Source organism: Schistocerca serialis, chromosome 6 (assembly GCF_023864345.2).
Source record: "Schistocerca serialis cubense isolate TAMUIC-IGC-003099 chromosome 6, iqSchSeri2.2, whole genome shotgun sequence".
NCBI lineage: Eukaryota > Metazoa > Arthropoda > Insecta > Orthoptera > Acrididae > Schistocerca > Schistocerca serialis.
The window spans coordinates 271,761,860-271,778,208 of record NC_064643.1 but is presented as its reverse complement, the minus strand read 5'-3'; the positions used below and the strand labels follow the sequence as shown (position 1 = coordinate 271,778,208).

General features: G+C 49.0%; 1 protein-coding gene across 1 annotated transcript in view; it reads left to right on the top strand.

Moving 5' to 3' along the window:
• The window catches only part of LOC126484822 (protein dead ringer-like), a 473,583-nt gene that overhangs the window by 400,457 nt on the left and 56,777 nt on the right, over nucleotides 1-16,349 (top strand). Inside the window, exon 5 of the mRNA XM_050108418.1 lies at nucleotides 9,453-9,636. Within this exon, the coding sequence (XP_049964375.1) occupies nucleotides 9,453-9,636 (184 nt within the window). The remainder of the gene's footprint in view (nucleotides 1-9,452; nucleotides 9,637-16,349) is intronic.

Genomic DNA, 16,349 nt, shown 5'->3' with positions numbered 1-16,349 from the left:
CTGACCTCATCCCGCAAACATTCTCGAGGGCGAACTCATAGCAGCACCGTATTTTTACAATCGTACTGGAGACCTGGAAATACCGAGACTTGCATCTGCAGAATAACGACAATCCTATTATCAATTTTTTGTTTAGAAAGTCGTGATCAGCGAATCACACCATTTAAGCACTGTTACGCGGCTGAAGTCATAAACTTAGACTACCTCTCCATACACGGCGCGTGATACTGTATATAAAAAAGTCTAAATCCTCCGTATTTATGAATAAAAGTTCCTCAGCGTAACAAATTCACAGAATGTTTCGAAAAGATTCAAGTGATTTCACAAGACTGTATCTTATACATGAATGAACCTACGCATCGAAACTAGAAGTGTACCTTGGTGCCAGTTGCCATTTCGTATGGTTGCCGGTACAGCAGACTGTTTCGCTCGTTCATTACATAATTTGAGGCGATTTTAAATGATGTTAACAAAAACGGTTTTGTATTCACCGTTCCAATTCACACGGTGTGATTTTCGTCGATGGTGCGGCTCTGCACCTCCAGCACCGTAATGGCCATGCACGTATCTCACGTTACACCATTAGTCTCCACTGTAATCTGATTTCAAGTTGTGTGCACTTTTCTTTCTCCCCTTGTAACTGCTTTGGGTGAGATGAGATGCCGCATAGGAACTTCAGTTATCAGTGAATGCAGTAATTCCGGCCATGTTCCTAAAAGTATGGGACGTTAGTCATTCACCTGGTGGAAGGTACATTCAACATTTGAGGACGGTAAATGAAAGCCCTCATCCTAAATGTAATTAAGCATCTTTACAGTCTCCACCTGATGGGTTGCAATGAGTACCCCAGATTGACGCACATACATGTAAGCATATATCTGTGTACAATGGGATGGTTACTATTTGTTTTATGTGGTCGTTCCATTTATGGTCGTTCTGGATGGTTACTTCTATATATTTTAAGGTAGATATCTTTTCCAGCAGCTTCTCAGCAGTAATGTAGTTGTACAGTACGGGATCCCAACATGAATCCCATCGAACATTTATGGCTCACAATCGAAAGATCAGTTCAGGTACAACATGCTGCACCGGCAACACTTTCGGAATTACGGACGCCTACACAGGCAGCATGGCTCAACATTTCTGCAGGGGACTTTTTGAGTCCATATCACGTCGATTTGCTGCACTACACTGGTCAAAAGGAGGTCCGACACTGTATTAGGAGGTATCCCATGGCTTTTGTCACCTCACTGTATAACAATAAGTTATTTGGCAAGATTTATAAGTGAGATGTCACAACTAATCAAGCAAGGGCCGTGGGCAATAATTGTGAGACAGAAAGCATAAGCTATAAGAGAGAAAGAGAGGGGCTAGGGGCTTGTGATGAGGGGAGGGGGGCAGGGTTGCTCTATGTCACGAAGTGTCAGTGAAAAAAGACATATAATCGGTAGCCGTATAGGGAATGACCTCTTATCCCTTCCATACAGCTTCTGAAATATTTCTGAAGAACGACGAACTTACATGGCCAATAAGCGACGTGAAGCCTGCGACGCTACGTCATGTCAGGGCCTGGCAGCTTCGAAGGCGGAACGCTAACAAAATGTTAGGACCTTCGCTTCAGGAAGAGATTCGATGGCAGAATTCGATAAGAAGAGAACTCCGTGGGCAGTCGGAGTTACAGGGTGAAGTTAGATAGCTACATCGCTCTGTTGACAGATTTCAGTTAGAAGACAGAACAGTGATAAGCAGTCACTGTTTCTGTTTAAGGATTTGTTTAGCGTGGAAGCTACTAGGAAAGCCACTCTATAAATTTAAATTCAGAATAAACTTAAAGGTTAATTGTACATTTCGAGTGTCTAATCTCCTCATTCTACAATCATCTGCATCCACCTCAGGAAATTTATGTCAGACAGTAGCGAGTCGCTCTCACTAAGGTCAACACACTGCATTGCCTTGAACACGAGCCCCTGTCGCTCAATCCCTGACAATCCCACTCTTGGGATGGGACAAAGCACTCAAGTAGAATTCCACGCACGTACTCAGGAACGCATTTTGCATCTTCTTAGCCTCCCGTGCTGCGAGAAGCAACTTGGTTGATCACGAAGGATCAGCTAGTTCCAGTTCCGGAAGTATACAACGAAAATACCGTATCTACCTCAGAGAGTGACTCCTCCACGCCACGAGGTCTGCCGGCCAACTCGCCGAACCCCAGACCGCACCATCAAATTTATTTTACATTAAAGCCTTCCAGCTTATCCGAATCAGGAGCAGCATGTAGACCTTCACAGTGACCATTTTTTGCCCCATCTAACATGCTTCTGTAAGGTGCCGATGCCTGGAGCACTTTTAGATGCTTTTCTCGACGGCCGTTGGAAAATAGGTCGTCACAGATATTTTTTGTCCTTGAGATGGACCTCGTTGCCCCTACTTCCACTTATTGAGGAGGAAAACGCCGGCCCATCACCTCCAGGCTAAAGGAAACATCCCTCCCCCACCCCCCAGCCAGATAACCGTTCCCGTCGTCGACAATGACCACAGATAGAGCAAAACAGGCCTAGTTAGGAAATGATAAATTACAAATTACTACTTCTTTTATCTGTAGTAATGAATTGTTGATATGGAAAACGCCAAGTTGCACCACGGTGCAGATTCCATGTTGAACCGTGGATCTTCCCGTAACTGGCTGGGTGAGTCAGTTTAAAAGGTCGGAGGAAGGGAAAGGCATAACATCTCTAACAGGACCGTGCCTAAGGTACACTGTGCTGTTCAAACTAGTCTTCGGATCTAGGACAGCTTTACTTACTTAATTAAGAGGCATTCTACATTGATTTGCGCTTTCTTTGTTCCCTATCAGTCATGGTGCGCCAGCTGCAAGTATGTCGTACTTTCGTCTAATCGCAGGTGGCAGGACAATCACTTAAGTGTATCCCTGGACAGTACAGCCTATGTTTCCAGATGCTGTCATCACGTGTCGCTGGACGACGTGGTTACTGTAGAAGAAGGGTGTAAGCACTACGGATATTCACGGGCGATTGGTGCCAGCGTGTAGAGTTCGTGCAGGGTCACGAAAAAGTTCTCTTGCAACGCAACGTTCGTCCCTCTATGAATCGAAAAATCACTACTACCATCGCATAAATGCGGTTCCGGTTACTGCTACACCAACCGCAGTCTCACGACTTGGTCCTGTAACTTCCGTGGGTCCTCCTCGAGCAACATTTTTTAGAGGCTGTCACCTCCACCATACGGCAACTTCACGCAGGTTCTGAAAGTCCACTAAATGATGTACGCGCAGAGGTTTCTTCATAGTCCCAAATTGGTGGTAATCAGAAGTGATCAATTTAGGAGAATACGGTGGGGGTTGGAGTCCTGGAACCCCGTTTCAGTTGTCGTGCTTTTTCGATTCTTGTGGGGACGAGCACTTCTTCGTGGCGGTACACACTCTCCACTCATTGTCACCAGTCGTCTGTGAATATCCAGTGTTTGAATTCTCATTCCACAGAAACCATGGCGTCTAACGCTGTCCTTGATGTTCTTATCCCATGTTGTCCTCCCCCCCCCCAACACACACAATCGCATACATGTAATGACAGTAGTTGGGAAAATGGGTTGTACTTTGCAAGGATTACACTTCTAGTGACTGTCCTGCCACGTTGGGTTAGACAAAAGTACTACACAGGGTGAAAAGTATTTAAACCGACAAACTCTGGGAGGTTGTAGGGGAGATCAAAAGAAATATTTTTCCCTAATGTCATTTTTTTTCCTAAGAGGAATATTTAAACCAGTAGAGGAAGATTTCTCTGGCGGGAAATTAATTTACCCAACAAACACTTTTCCATTTTTTATGACCAAGAGACAACACATTAATAAAACCCAATTTCAATAACAGTAGATTTTCAAAAGTGCCTCCATTGACACGTAAACAAAGGTTACACCATCGGATCATGTTCTGTCTGACACGGGCAAAAACCGCAGGAGTATCCTGAATTGTTCCTGCTGCTGCTACCATCCGAGCAACCAGTTCCTCTTCTGATGCAACACGAGTTGCGTAAACAAGGTTGTGCATCTCTCCCCACACAAAAAAAATCCAGAGGGGACATATCTGGGGATCGAGCAGGCAATGGTGCAGGACCACCTCTGCCAATCCACGTTTCTGGGAACCGTCGGTCCAGGAATCGACGCACACGATGTCTGGAATGTGCCGGCGCCCCGTCATGTTGGAACTACATGCGTTGTCTTGTAGGGAGCGGGACGTCTTCCAGCAATTCTGGCAATGCTCTGGCGAGAGAATTGTAATAGTGCTAGCCATTTAATGGCCTAGGTAGCAGATACGGCCCAATTAAACAGTCCCCAACAACACCGACCAACACGTTAACGACGAACCGCACTTTATGAGCGCTAGTAACTGTGGCATGTGGGTTATCCTCACTCCAAACATGCGAATTGTGCATGTTGAAGACTCCATCACGCCCGAACGTTGCTTCATCGGTAAACAACACAGAGGATGGAAATGTAGGATGCATTTCACACTGTTCCAGGTACCACTGCGAAATCTGTGCTCTGGGTGGATAATCAACTGGTTCCATGTTGTGGACACGCTGCAAGTGAAATGGACGTAACAATTGCTCCCAAAGGATTGTTCTTACATTCGTCTTATTAGTCCCCATGTTACGTGCAATTGCACGAGAGCTGATTGAAGGATCCCGCTCCACATGCTGCAAGACAGCTTCCTCAAATTGCAGCGTTATTACTGTGCGACGGCGTCCCTGTCCAGGAAATCTGCTAAATGACCCGGTCTCACGCAGACGTTGGTACACAGTAGCAACGGTCGTATGATGCGGGATACGGCGATTAGGATATTGTTGTTGATAAATGCGCTGTGCAGCTCGTCCGTCGTGGTGCGCTACGTAGTACGCACCAACCATATCAGTGCACTCACTCCAGGTGTATCGCTCCATTAGTAAACAGAGACAATGCACTACTGCACTGGTGGACAGCAGTTGCCTACAACAGAAGAGCGTAATACGCTCTCTAACAACTGAAGATCATAATACGGCCTCTAACAACTGAAGAGCGTAATACGGCCTCCACCAGTTTAAATAACCCTCATAGGAAAAAATGACATTAGGGAAAAATATTTGTTTTTATGTCCCCTACAACCTCCCAGAGTTTGTCGGTTTAAATACTTCTCACCCTGTATACTTGCAACTGCAGCGATGTGTCAAATGGCATGTCACATGAGTAATGGGGGGAAAAAAAGCTAAATCAGTATGGTACGCTTCTCGTATACATATTGTGTTGTTAATAAATGGGTTCTAAGAGTAGGCAGTACAAAAAGTGAAAATTTTATATCCTGATATCTACTGAGTTTCAGGCCGGAGCTGTAAGTTTTACAAGTAGATGTAACCGACGTATCTTTCACAGCCGCTGTGTATAGTCCTTTTAATGGTGCGTCGGCGGCGCGCGCCGTTTGAAGGATGTGTGCCGAGCACACGCCTGACGTTTCAATCGGACGAGCCACGCTACAGGGTGACTAATGGCGGAGAGCGATGCCCTGGCGGGACTCGTAGCCGCCCCCGCAGGGCGTGATCGGCGCCGGGGCACACTCACCTTCGTATTTAGCTTACGGTACCCGCCGTTAGAGCTGGCGGTGGCACCTTTATCGAGGCTAGGAGCTTTGGGGAATCCGCCGATATGCGTCAGCCTGCTTAGAGGTACTTCGCTAATGGCGCGTATAGCGCACCGTGGCGCGATGTGACACGGAGGCGTGCTTGGCTGTGCCAACAGACGTCGCTTATCATCAATGTGAGAGCGTACTTTTTTTTAACGAGACCTGTTACAAAGTCCCATCCATTAGTGGAGTACAGTCATCGTCATAATCATTTTAAAAAACTGGTACAAATGGCTCTGAGCACTATGGGACTTAACTTCTGAGGTCACCAGTCCCCTAAAACTTAGAACTACTTAAACCTAACTAACCTAAGGACATCACACACATCCATTCCCGACGCAGGATTCGTACCAGAGACCGTAGCGGTCGCGCGGCTCCAGACTGAAGCGCCTAGAACCGCTCGGCCACACCGAATGATTTAACAGTTCAAGTTTCCTAGTTGCTGTGTACAAGCCTCCTCTTACTGCAACCTCCGTACAGCGTGTTCTTCGTCTTCCTACGATGTTTGTTGTATTGCACCAAATCAAGCAATGAGAATAATTAGCGGTACGACTAAATCAACACCACTGTCATGACTGCCTGTGTTATGTAGCATAATATTACACCACCATCAATCAGACAAGATGCAGCAGCTGCAAGAGAGTTCGTAAAATGTACTACTCTTCGGGAATTGCTTCTGTATAACCAGCAACAGAATATACCTAGCGTCTTACAAAAATCCAGAAAACCACTCTGGCCAACGGGAGATGCGCGTCCTGTATGTGACACGTGCCGAGAATGGAAAGAGAATTGACAGTAGTTCACTCCAGCAAATTCGCACCTTATTGCTGATCCTACTAAATGTGTCAGTGCATTTGGTCTTCTCAGGAAACTGTGAACAGCTATGAATCGATTCCATGAAGGACATGGAAGGTCTGGTGCATGTTTGTATGAATGGGGATTCAAAGATACACCGGCGTGCGACCGTGGGGTTGCTGTGCAAACTAAGGAGTACCTGATCGAAGATCTTTTGTTACGAAAGTTGGCTGTTGGACTCGAACGACATTTGGTAACGCCAGGATATGTGGACTCTTAAAGAGATAGGTATTCAGTGTGTATGTGTGTGTGACTCTGTCTGTCTGTCTGTCTATCTGTCTGTGTGCGTGTGTTGGTTTATGTTATGTGTTTTATGCATATGTAATCATTTATATATGAAGGCCTTAAATAAGAATGTAAGCCATACGAACAATAATAATTCGTCTTCCTACCACCTGTTGCCTTCAGCTTCTCTCTCCTGGTTTGCTCGAGCTATCCTCGTTGTCTCCATTCTTAATGTGTGCCCAAATCACTTGACTCTAAATATTCTGACACGCTACGATAGTGCTGTCTTAATCAAGACCATCTCCCTCACTCCTTCCTTTCTAAATTTGTCCAGTGTCGTCTTCTGTGCTGTTGAACTGAACAAGCACATCTCTGACATCTATAGTCGCGGTGAGTTACGACTAGTAGCACTTATCACCAATCATTTTACTTTTTTGGCACCCTGAGATCTCTTAGACGCAGTCTAGCATGTCGTACGGCACGTGGCCAAACGTGTCACATCAGACTGTTTAATGCAATCTATGTAACGTCATGAATGTGTGAGAGCAAGCTAAAGTAGCCATACCATATAACTGCTTTCCTCCAGATCCTCTCAACGGAGACCCTACAGAATCAGAATTCACTATACACTATAGTGTAGTGACGCTCGAGCCGGCCGCGGTGGCGGAGCGGTTCTAGACGCTTCAGTCCGGAACAGCGCGACTGCTTCGGTCGCAGGTTCGAATCCTGCCTCGGGCATGGATGTTTGTGATGTCCTTAGGTTAGTTAGGTTTAAGTAGTTCTAAGTTCTAGAGGACTGATGAACTCAGATGTTAAGTCCCGTAGTGCTCAAAGCCATTTTTGTAGTAACGCTCGATTCTTAAATACTGTAAATTGCTCTAATATGCAGATGGTCGAAGAAATATTAATCGTTTTTTGACCGGGTAGGGTAAGAGAGATTACAGCGAGAAAAATAGGCCACATGCCAGCACCAAGTTCCATCATTTCGATTTATTTCATACTCATCCCAAACAAGGTCTACTTCAGATGATTGTTGAATCAACTGTGTATGCTATTTTCCATGCCGCGGATTTATCTTCTTGGGTGTAATACTGCCAGTTACAAAGAGGGAAGTGTAAAAAATTGATTCGATAAGCGTGGGGGCTTTTTTGGTATCTTCGTCGTAAATTACGGGCAAATAGAATCGTCTACACTCGCGAGATTCTGATGTTAGTCTGACTGTCGTTTATTGTGTTAGCGGGACGAAATTCTCTTCAGGAATATCTCGTACTATCTGAGAGGAACGCAAACATCACAATGCGCTGTTCAGTCAGCCATACAGTCGTCTGCACACATGGCAGCTCAACATGCAAGCCGCCGAAGTGATGCCGAGTAGAAATATTTGTAATGGGCTGTGAGCCACACGGAAAGAAAAACAATAATGAAATCCAAGGGTCATCAATTCAGGGACCGACAAGTTTGAACATTCCGAGAGAAGTTTTCGAAACTTCACACGTTTTCAGCTTAAGTTAGTAGGCGCCGCAGACGTCAGCGAAATCCTTTGTAATATTGATAAATTTAAATATTTCGCTAAATATTTCTCGAGGCCAGTTCCATTGTCAGCAGTAAATTAAACCCTTGCTTCTTTTAGGCCTAAGAAATCAACAACAGGGACCACAAAACTCGCAGCATTCTCCGTGAATGAGTCGAGAAACGATCTTGTCAGCCTTTCCAAGGATTCCCGTTGCAACTGCTCAGTTACAGTGTCACAACAATGTGTCGGTAGACAACTTTCTCAAAATCATGATCCTGACAAAGTTTCGAGAACATTTCTTATATTGATTAATGTAAATTGGTGATGATATCGAACACCTCTTGTGATGTACGAAAAGGGACGCCGTTACTTTTCGGTTGTATACAGGGTGGTCCATTGGTCGTGACCGGGTCAAATATCTTACGAAATAAGCGTCAAACGAAAAAACTACAAAGAACGAAACTAGTCTAGCTTAAAGGGGGGAAACCAGATGGCGCTATGGTTGGCCCGCTAGATGGCGCTGCCATAGGTCAAAAAGGATATCAATTGCGTTTTTTTTTGAAGTAGGAGCCCCCATTTTTTATTACATATTCGTGTAGTACGTAAAGAAATATGAATGTTTTAGTTGGACCACATTTTTCCCTTTGTGATAGATGGCGCTGTAATAGTCACAAACGTATAAGTACGTGGTATCACGCAACATTCCGCCAGTGCGGACGGCATTTGCTTCGTGATACATTACCCGTGTTAAAATAGACCGTTTACCGATTGTGGAAAAGGTCGATATCGTGTTGATGTATGGCTATTGTGATCAAAATGCCCAACGGGCGTGTGCTATGTATGCTGCTCGGTATCCTGGACGATGTCATTCAAGTGTCCGGACCGTTCGCTCCAGTGTTAACTGAAATTAAAAACATATCCTTGACATGCTTAGATAAATTGTAGAGTTGTACCTACGTGATTTGCAGATTTTTTTACATGGTTTTTGTAGCAAATACAGACTTTGTAGGGATTTCCAATCTGCGAGGAGAGTGAAGCGGTGTGAAGGTCGTCCGCAGACAATATATGTCGCGACAACATTGCTTTTTTTGGACATTAGATACCAAATGGCAACTAATTTAAATCAGCCTATAGATATATCTCTTACGCGAATGAGACCCATTAATTAACTATAACTGCTTCTGTCAACAGGGACGCCGATCAACCGGCTGCCCATCATGGCCAAATCTGTGCTGGACCTGTTCGAGCTGTACAACTTGGTGATCGCGCGCGGCGGCCTGGTCGACGTCATCAATAAGAAGCTGTGGCAGGAGATCATCAAGGGGCTGTCGCTGCCCTCGTCCATTACGTCGGCCGCCTTCACGCTCCGCACACAGTAAGTGCCCGCTAGGGGCTTTCAGTTCTCTCTGGACACCAACTCCAACTCGGCGCAAAGCACGTCGTCGTTTCGATTCAGTAGGCCAATCAAATTCGTTTTATTGGTTCTCACTTTTCCTTGCCATGTGATTATCATCCAAATGAAAACCTCAGATTTGTAATAATAATCCAGCCCGCCCGGTTACCCGTGCGGTCCAGCGCACTGCTTTCCGGGCGGGAAGGCGTGCCGGTCCCTGGCGGATTAGTCTCGAGGTCCGGTGTGCCGGCCAGTGTGTGGATAGTTTTTAAGGCGGTTATAAGATCTACGGTCACATAGTTTTAAAAAAAAATTAAAGCTTCTAAGCCAATGGAATCAAAACATACGGCCATTTGTGTCACGTACTTTGATACTCGCAAACTCACTCATCAGAACTTACAGCGGAACTACGAGTATTTTTATATAATTAAGTTTGTACAGAACCCTCCGATTGTGAGTCCTACACGCTCTTGTCCAGTTTTTTGAGTTGCTGATACGCTTCACTGCTGAACTTAAAATAATCACGTATTACGTCTTCATATGTAGTGAAATGTGCGTGCAAGTACATTTCGAAACCCACCGCAACGCATCAAAAATACTGATCAGGGAAATTAGCACAGCACACGGTACACTCATCGTGTAATTATGTAATTGGAAAGTTGCGAAAAACAGATATTATGAAAAGCGACTGGCTATAATTTAGTCTTCTATTTGTTTGCAAAGAAGAATTTTGCAGACAAAGGAAGTAAAAATTGGTTTTAGCGACTGAAGAAACGACAGTAGAAATGAAAAGTAAGATTTAGTATGTGACTGTAGGCTTTCCCGGTGTAAACTGTTGATGAAGGTTTCTCGGGTCTCCAGCCGGGTGGTAGCGTTGATATCTCGCGACGTTTTGGGAAGTATCATACCACCCATCTTCTGGCGAAGCGTCGAGAGATATCAACGCTACCACCCGGCTGGTGACCCGAGAAACCTTCATCAACAAGGTTTATTATTTTTCCAAAGCGTTGGTCACCCCAAAGAGGTTATCGACATCGAAACGAACCCGAGCAAGGTGGCGTTGTGACACGACAGTATCTCCGTGTTGCGCAGTACGGCAGAACATACCGTCACCCGCCCCTCGAGACTTCCAGGGGTTGGAAAAAAATGGAAACGCTGTGAGAAATACTTGCTTCAATATAAACACAGATGCTAGCAAAGCCTGCAAGTGGCGCTGTTGTATTTGACCGCGAACGACACTTGTGTAATGTCCTCAATACCTTGCAAGCGTCAGTCGTGGTCGGTAAAGTATCGTGTGTAGTGCATTATATCGAGGTTACACACTGTTTCCAAATTCTGGCCTAGTTTACGTCCCGAGAGTGAAACACGGTGGTGCTTCGTCAACGATATCGTCAGCCATATCATGGTATTCCATGGGACCCATCGTTACTCTGCAAGCTCGCACTGCTGCCAAGCATTACGTGACCGTTTTGGCTGATGACGTCCATCCCATGGTACAGTGTACATTCCCCAGTGATGATGCTGTGTTCCAAGACGACACGGCCCCTGATCACAGAGGACTGTTTTTGTGAACACACCCCCTTGCCACCACAGTCACCAGACCTGAATTTTACGGAGCCTTTCTAATCCATTGTGGAGAGAAGCGGCCGTGAACGCTATTCACTTCCATCATCGTTAACTGACCTTTTCTTTACTTTGCAGTAAAAATGGCATGAGATTGTCTTCAAAACAATGCATTACCTGTATTAACCCATTTAGAAACGACTGGAAGCTGTTTTGAATGCTGTTTTATACCCGGTAATGTGCTGTGTTTGTAGTTTTTCCATATTTTTGTTCATCCCTGTACCTGGAACGTTGCGAAAAAAAACATGTAGAGAAAAGCGACTGGCTAAAACTTAAACGCTTTCTATTTATTCGCTAAGATTAACATTACACACAAAGGAAGTGACAATTGATTTTAGCGACTGGGGAAACGACAGCAGAAATTTTTAAAAAAATGAAATTTTGTATTTTTCTTCCAGAGTCGGTTACCCTCTACAGGCTATCAGGGTTAACATGAGACAGCGCGAGGTTGCGCCTTGGTAGTATTCCAGAGTACAGCGGTTCAGATGCCCGCCAGGCCATCCAGACGTGATTTCCATCAGTAGCCTAAGGCGAAAGCCTGTATGATTCCTTCGAAAGGTCCCGGCTAATTTCCTTCTCTGTCCTTTCCCGATCCGAGTTTGTGCCACGTCTCTAATGACCTACTTGTCGATGGAACGCCGGACCTTAATCTTCCTTCAAAATGAAATCAGGTTAAAGAGACAACGGAATTTCGGGAGCACTATATCTGTCTCGTGGCTTCCGCAATTGCTTAACTGGTGGTTTAAAACGTAAAATTTAGGTCTCTGGTCTCCTCTGTCATCCTCGATTACGGGGGAATAAAAGATGCCGCTCCACATCTCATATGCGTAACTGACAGTTTTGTAGCGTAATTTGGGGAGGGAATGTAGGAAACGTATTGTTCCTATAAAATACTTGACAACAGAATGTGAGGACTTTCGGAGAGCAACCCCGATTACAAGTAACGCCCGACATCTGCGTCTGTTGGGAACTAAACGAAGCACGTAACACAGTTGATCGCTGGGAGCGCTGCCTGGAGGTCCCGACGTCTTTTACGGCGCATCCTCCATTGGGCGCTCTCCCATTATACATACTCGGCCTAACGAAGCCGGTGGGGCATTACTACCGCTTCCCGAAATGAATTGCTATTATTAAATATTTCGCTATGAGCGCACAGGGCGCTCCGCGCTGGCATCTCCGTCCGCTAACGAGTTGGCAGGAGCGTTCGCCGGATGGGATGACCTTATAGAGACCTCCGCCAAAAGCCGTACGATGACAATCCGCCTTGTTATTGGGGAGCGAGCCATTCTGATTGCGCGGGAGATGAGGACGCGGAGGAGGCGGGGAGGGGAACCAATTTATATACCGGACACTAAAAGTCACGGGAGCCCTGATTTATAGTGGAACCGCTATAAAAATGCTTCGGAATGGAAGCTATCAGGGTAGGCGCGGCCTCGCCCGGACGCTGAGTAGCCATTAGCCTGCAGGCGGTTTGCCTCTCCGCCGCTGACATTATTCTAGCGCAGAAAAAAAAGGAGGCAGGAGGGGGGAATAATAATAATAAGAAGAAGAAGAAGAAAAATCTGCAAAGCACGTAGGGAAAGTTGGCGTGGGCGAGGTTCCAGCTGCTAGCCACCAACGCGGGCATCTACAGGTGGTCGAAACGGCGATTGTGTTCCCTCCGGTTTGTAGCGACGCCGAGCAGGACTGGTCGTAAGCGCATTGTCTCCCTGTCGGCCGGCGGACCCCCTCCGCCCAGCGCCTGTCGTTCTTTATTGGCCGTACAACGTGTTTATGATCGACGGCCCGGGCAGCCCGTATCGCGTGCACTATAAATAATATCGCGGCCGGCGACTGAGTTCCGCGCCCTTTCGCCCACGGCGGTGGGAAGCGTACGGCCTGGGCTGCAGTACGGACGAATCATTTGCCTGACGCGATTGTCGTGCCACTCCAGAGGACTTGCGTCTCACGACATCGATATTTATCGCCGTTTAACGCACGTTTCGCGCGCCGCAGCCATCACTCGAGCTTCCTCGGAGCTATCGCAGCAGTCAGGTAATGACACCACCTTCAGCAGGAAGTGGTGGTATGCAAGTGGGCACTACAGATTATTTTCCTGAAATCTTCCATAAAGGCTGCTTGAGGATCTGAATGGCATCAAATGGAATTGATGAGTCATTCCCCTGACCCTGTACTGTTTTCCAATATCTGTTCTTTCTTTTTCTCCTACTCAAGTCATTATATACTTCATCATTCGCTTCCTGACTGAGTAGACTCATTGGGCACTTTCGGTGCAGTGGGCTCATTGGGCACAGTGGGCTCATTGGGCACAGCAGACACTTTGGGTGCAGCGGACACTTCGGGTGCAGCAGACGCTTTGGGTGCAGCGGACGCTTTGGGTGCAGCGGATGCTTTGGGTGCAGCGGACACTTTGGGTGCAGCGGACACTTTGGGTGCAGCGGACACTTTGGGTGCAGCGGACACTTTGGGTGCAGCGGACGCTTTGGGTGCAGCGGACGCTTTGGGTGCAGCGGACGCTTTGGGTGCAGCGGACACTTTGGGTGCAGCGGACGCTTTGGGTGCAGCGGACGCTTTGGGTGCAGCGGGCACTTTGGGTGCAGCGGGCACTTTGGGTGCAGCGGGCACTTTGGGTGCAGCGGGCACTTTGGGTGCAGCGGACACTTTGGGTGCAGCGGACACTTTGGGTGCAGCGGACACTTTGGGTGCAGCGGACACTTTGGGTGCAGCGGACACTTTGGGTGCAGCGGACACTTTGGGTGCAGCGGACACTTTGGGTGCAGCGGACACTTTGGGTGCAGCGGGCACTTTGGGTGCAGCGGGCACTTTGGGTGCAGCGGACGCTTTGGGTGGAGCGGACACTTTGGGTGCAGCAGCGGGACGCTTTGGGTGCAGCAGCGGACGCTTTGGGTGCAGCAGCGGACACTTTGGGTGCAGCAGCGGGACACTTTGGGTGCAGCAGCGGGACACTTTGGGTGCAGCGGACACTTTGGGTGCAGCGGACACTTTGGGTGCAGCGGACACTTTGGGTGCAGCGGACACTTTGGGTGCAGCGGACACTTTGGGTGCAGCGGGCACTTTGGGTGCAGCGGACGCTTTGGGTGCAGCAGCGGGACGCTTTGGGTGCAGCGGACGCTTTGGGTGCAGCGGACGCTTTGGGTGCAGCAGTGGGACGCTTTGGGTGCAGCAGCGGGACACTTTGGGTGCAGCAGCGGGACACTTTGGGTGCAGCAGCGGGACACTTTGGGTGCAGCAGCGGGACACTTTGGGTGCAGCGGACACTTTGGGTGCAGCGGACACTTTGGGTGCAGCGGACACTTTGGGTGCAGCGGACACTTTGGGTGCAGCGGACACTTTGGGTGCAGCGGACACTTTGGGTGCAGCGGGCACTTTGGGTGCAGCGGACGCTTTGGGTGCAGCAGCGGGACGCTTTGGGTGCAGCGGACACTTTGGGTGCAGCAGCGGGACACTTTGGGTGCAGCAGCGGGACACTTTGGGTGCAGCAGCGGGCACTTTGGGTGCAGCGGACACTTTGGGTGCAGCAGCGGGACACTTTGGGTGCAGCAGCGGGACACTTTGGGTGCAGCAGCGGGACACTTTGGGTGCAGCAGCGGGACACTTTGGGTGCAGCGGACACTTTGGGTGCAGCAGTGGGACGCTTTGGGTGCAGCAGTGGGACGCTTTGGGTGCAGCGGACACTTTGGGTGCAGCAGCGGGACACTTTGGGTGCAGCGGACACTTTGGGTGCAGCGGACACTTTGGGTGCAGCGGACACTTTGGGTGCAGCGGACACTTTGGGTGCAGCGGACACTTTGGGTGCAGCGGACACTTTGGGTGCAGCAGCGGGCACTTTGGGTGCAGCAGCGGGACACTTTGGGTGCAGCGGGCACTTTGGGTGCAGCAGCGGGACACTTTGGGTGCAGCAGCGGGACACTTTGGGTGCAGCGGGCACTTTGGGTGCAGCGGACACTTTGGGTGCAGCGGACACTTTGGGTGCAGCAGCGGGACACTTTGGGTGCAGCAGCGGGACACTTTGGGTGCAGCGGGCACTTTGGGTGCAGCGGACACTTTGGGTGCAGCGGACACTTTGGGTGCAGCAGTGGGACGCTTTGGGTGCAGCGGACGCTTTGGGTGCAGCAGCGGGACACTTTGGGTGCAGCGGACACTTTGGGTGCAGCGGACACTTTGGGTGCAGCGGACACTTTGGGTGCAGCAGCGGGCACTTTGGGTGCAGCAGCGGGACACTTTGGGTGCAGCGGGCACTTTGGGTGCAGCAGCGGGACACTTTGGGTGCAGCAGCGGGACACTTTGGGTGCAGCGGGCACTTTGGGTGCAGCGGACACTTTGGGTGCAGCGGACACTTTGGGTGCAGCGGACACTTTGGGTGCAGCGGACACTTTGGGTGCAGCAGCGGGACACTTTGGGTGCAGCAGCGGGACACTTTGGGTGCAGCGGGCACTTTGGGTGCAGCGGACACTTTGGGTGCAGCGGACACTTTGGGTGCAGCAGCGGGCACTTTGGGTGCAGCAGCGGGACACTTTGGGTGCAGCGGGCACTTTGGGTGCAGCAGCGGGACACTTTGGGTGCAGCAGCGGGACACTTTGGGTGCAGCGGACACTTTGGGTCCAGCGGACACTTTGGGTGCAGCAGCGGGACACTTTGGGTGCAGCAGCGGGACACTTTGGGTGCAGCGGGCACTTTGGGTGCAGCGGACACTTTGGGTGCAGCGGACACTTTGGGTGCAGCAGTGGAACGCTTTGGGTGCAGCGGACACTTTGGGTGCAGCAGCGGGACACTTTGGGTGCAGCGGGCACTTTGGGTGCAGCGGACACTTTGGGTGCAGCGGACACTTTGGGTGCAGCGGACACTTTGGGTGCAGCGGACACTTTGGGTGCAGCAGCGGGCACTTTGGGTGCAGCAGCGGGACACTTTGGGTGCAGCGGGCACTTTGGGTGCAGCGGACACTTTGGGTGCAGCGGACACTTTGGGTGCAGCAGTGGGACGCTTTGGGTGCAGCAGCGGACACTTTGGGTGCAGCAGCGGGACACTTTGGGTGCAGCGGACACTTTGGGTGC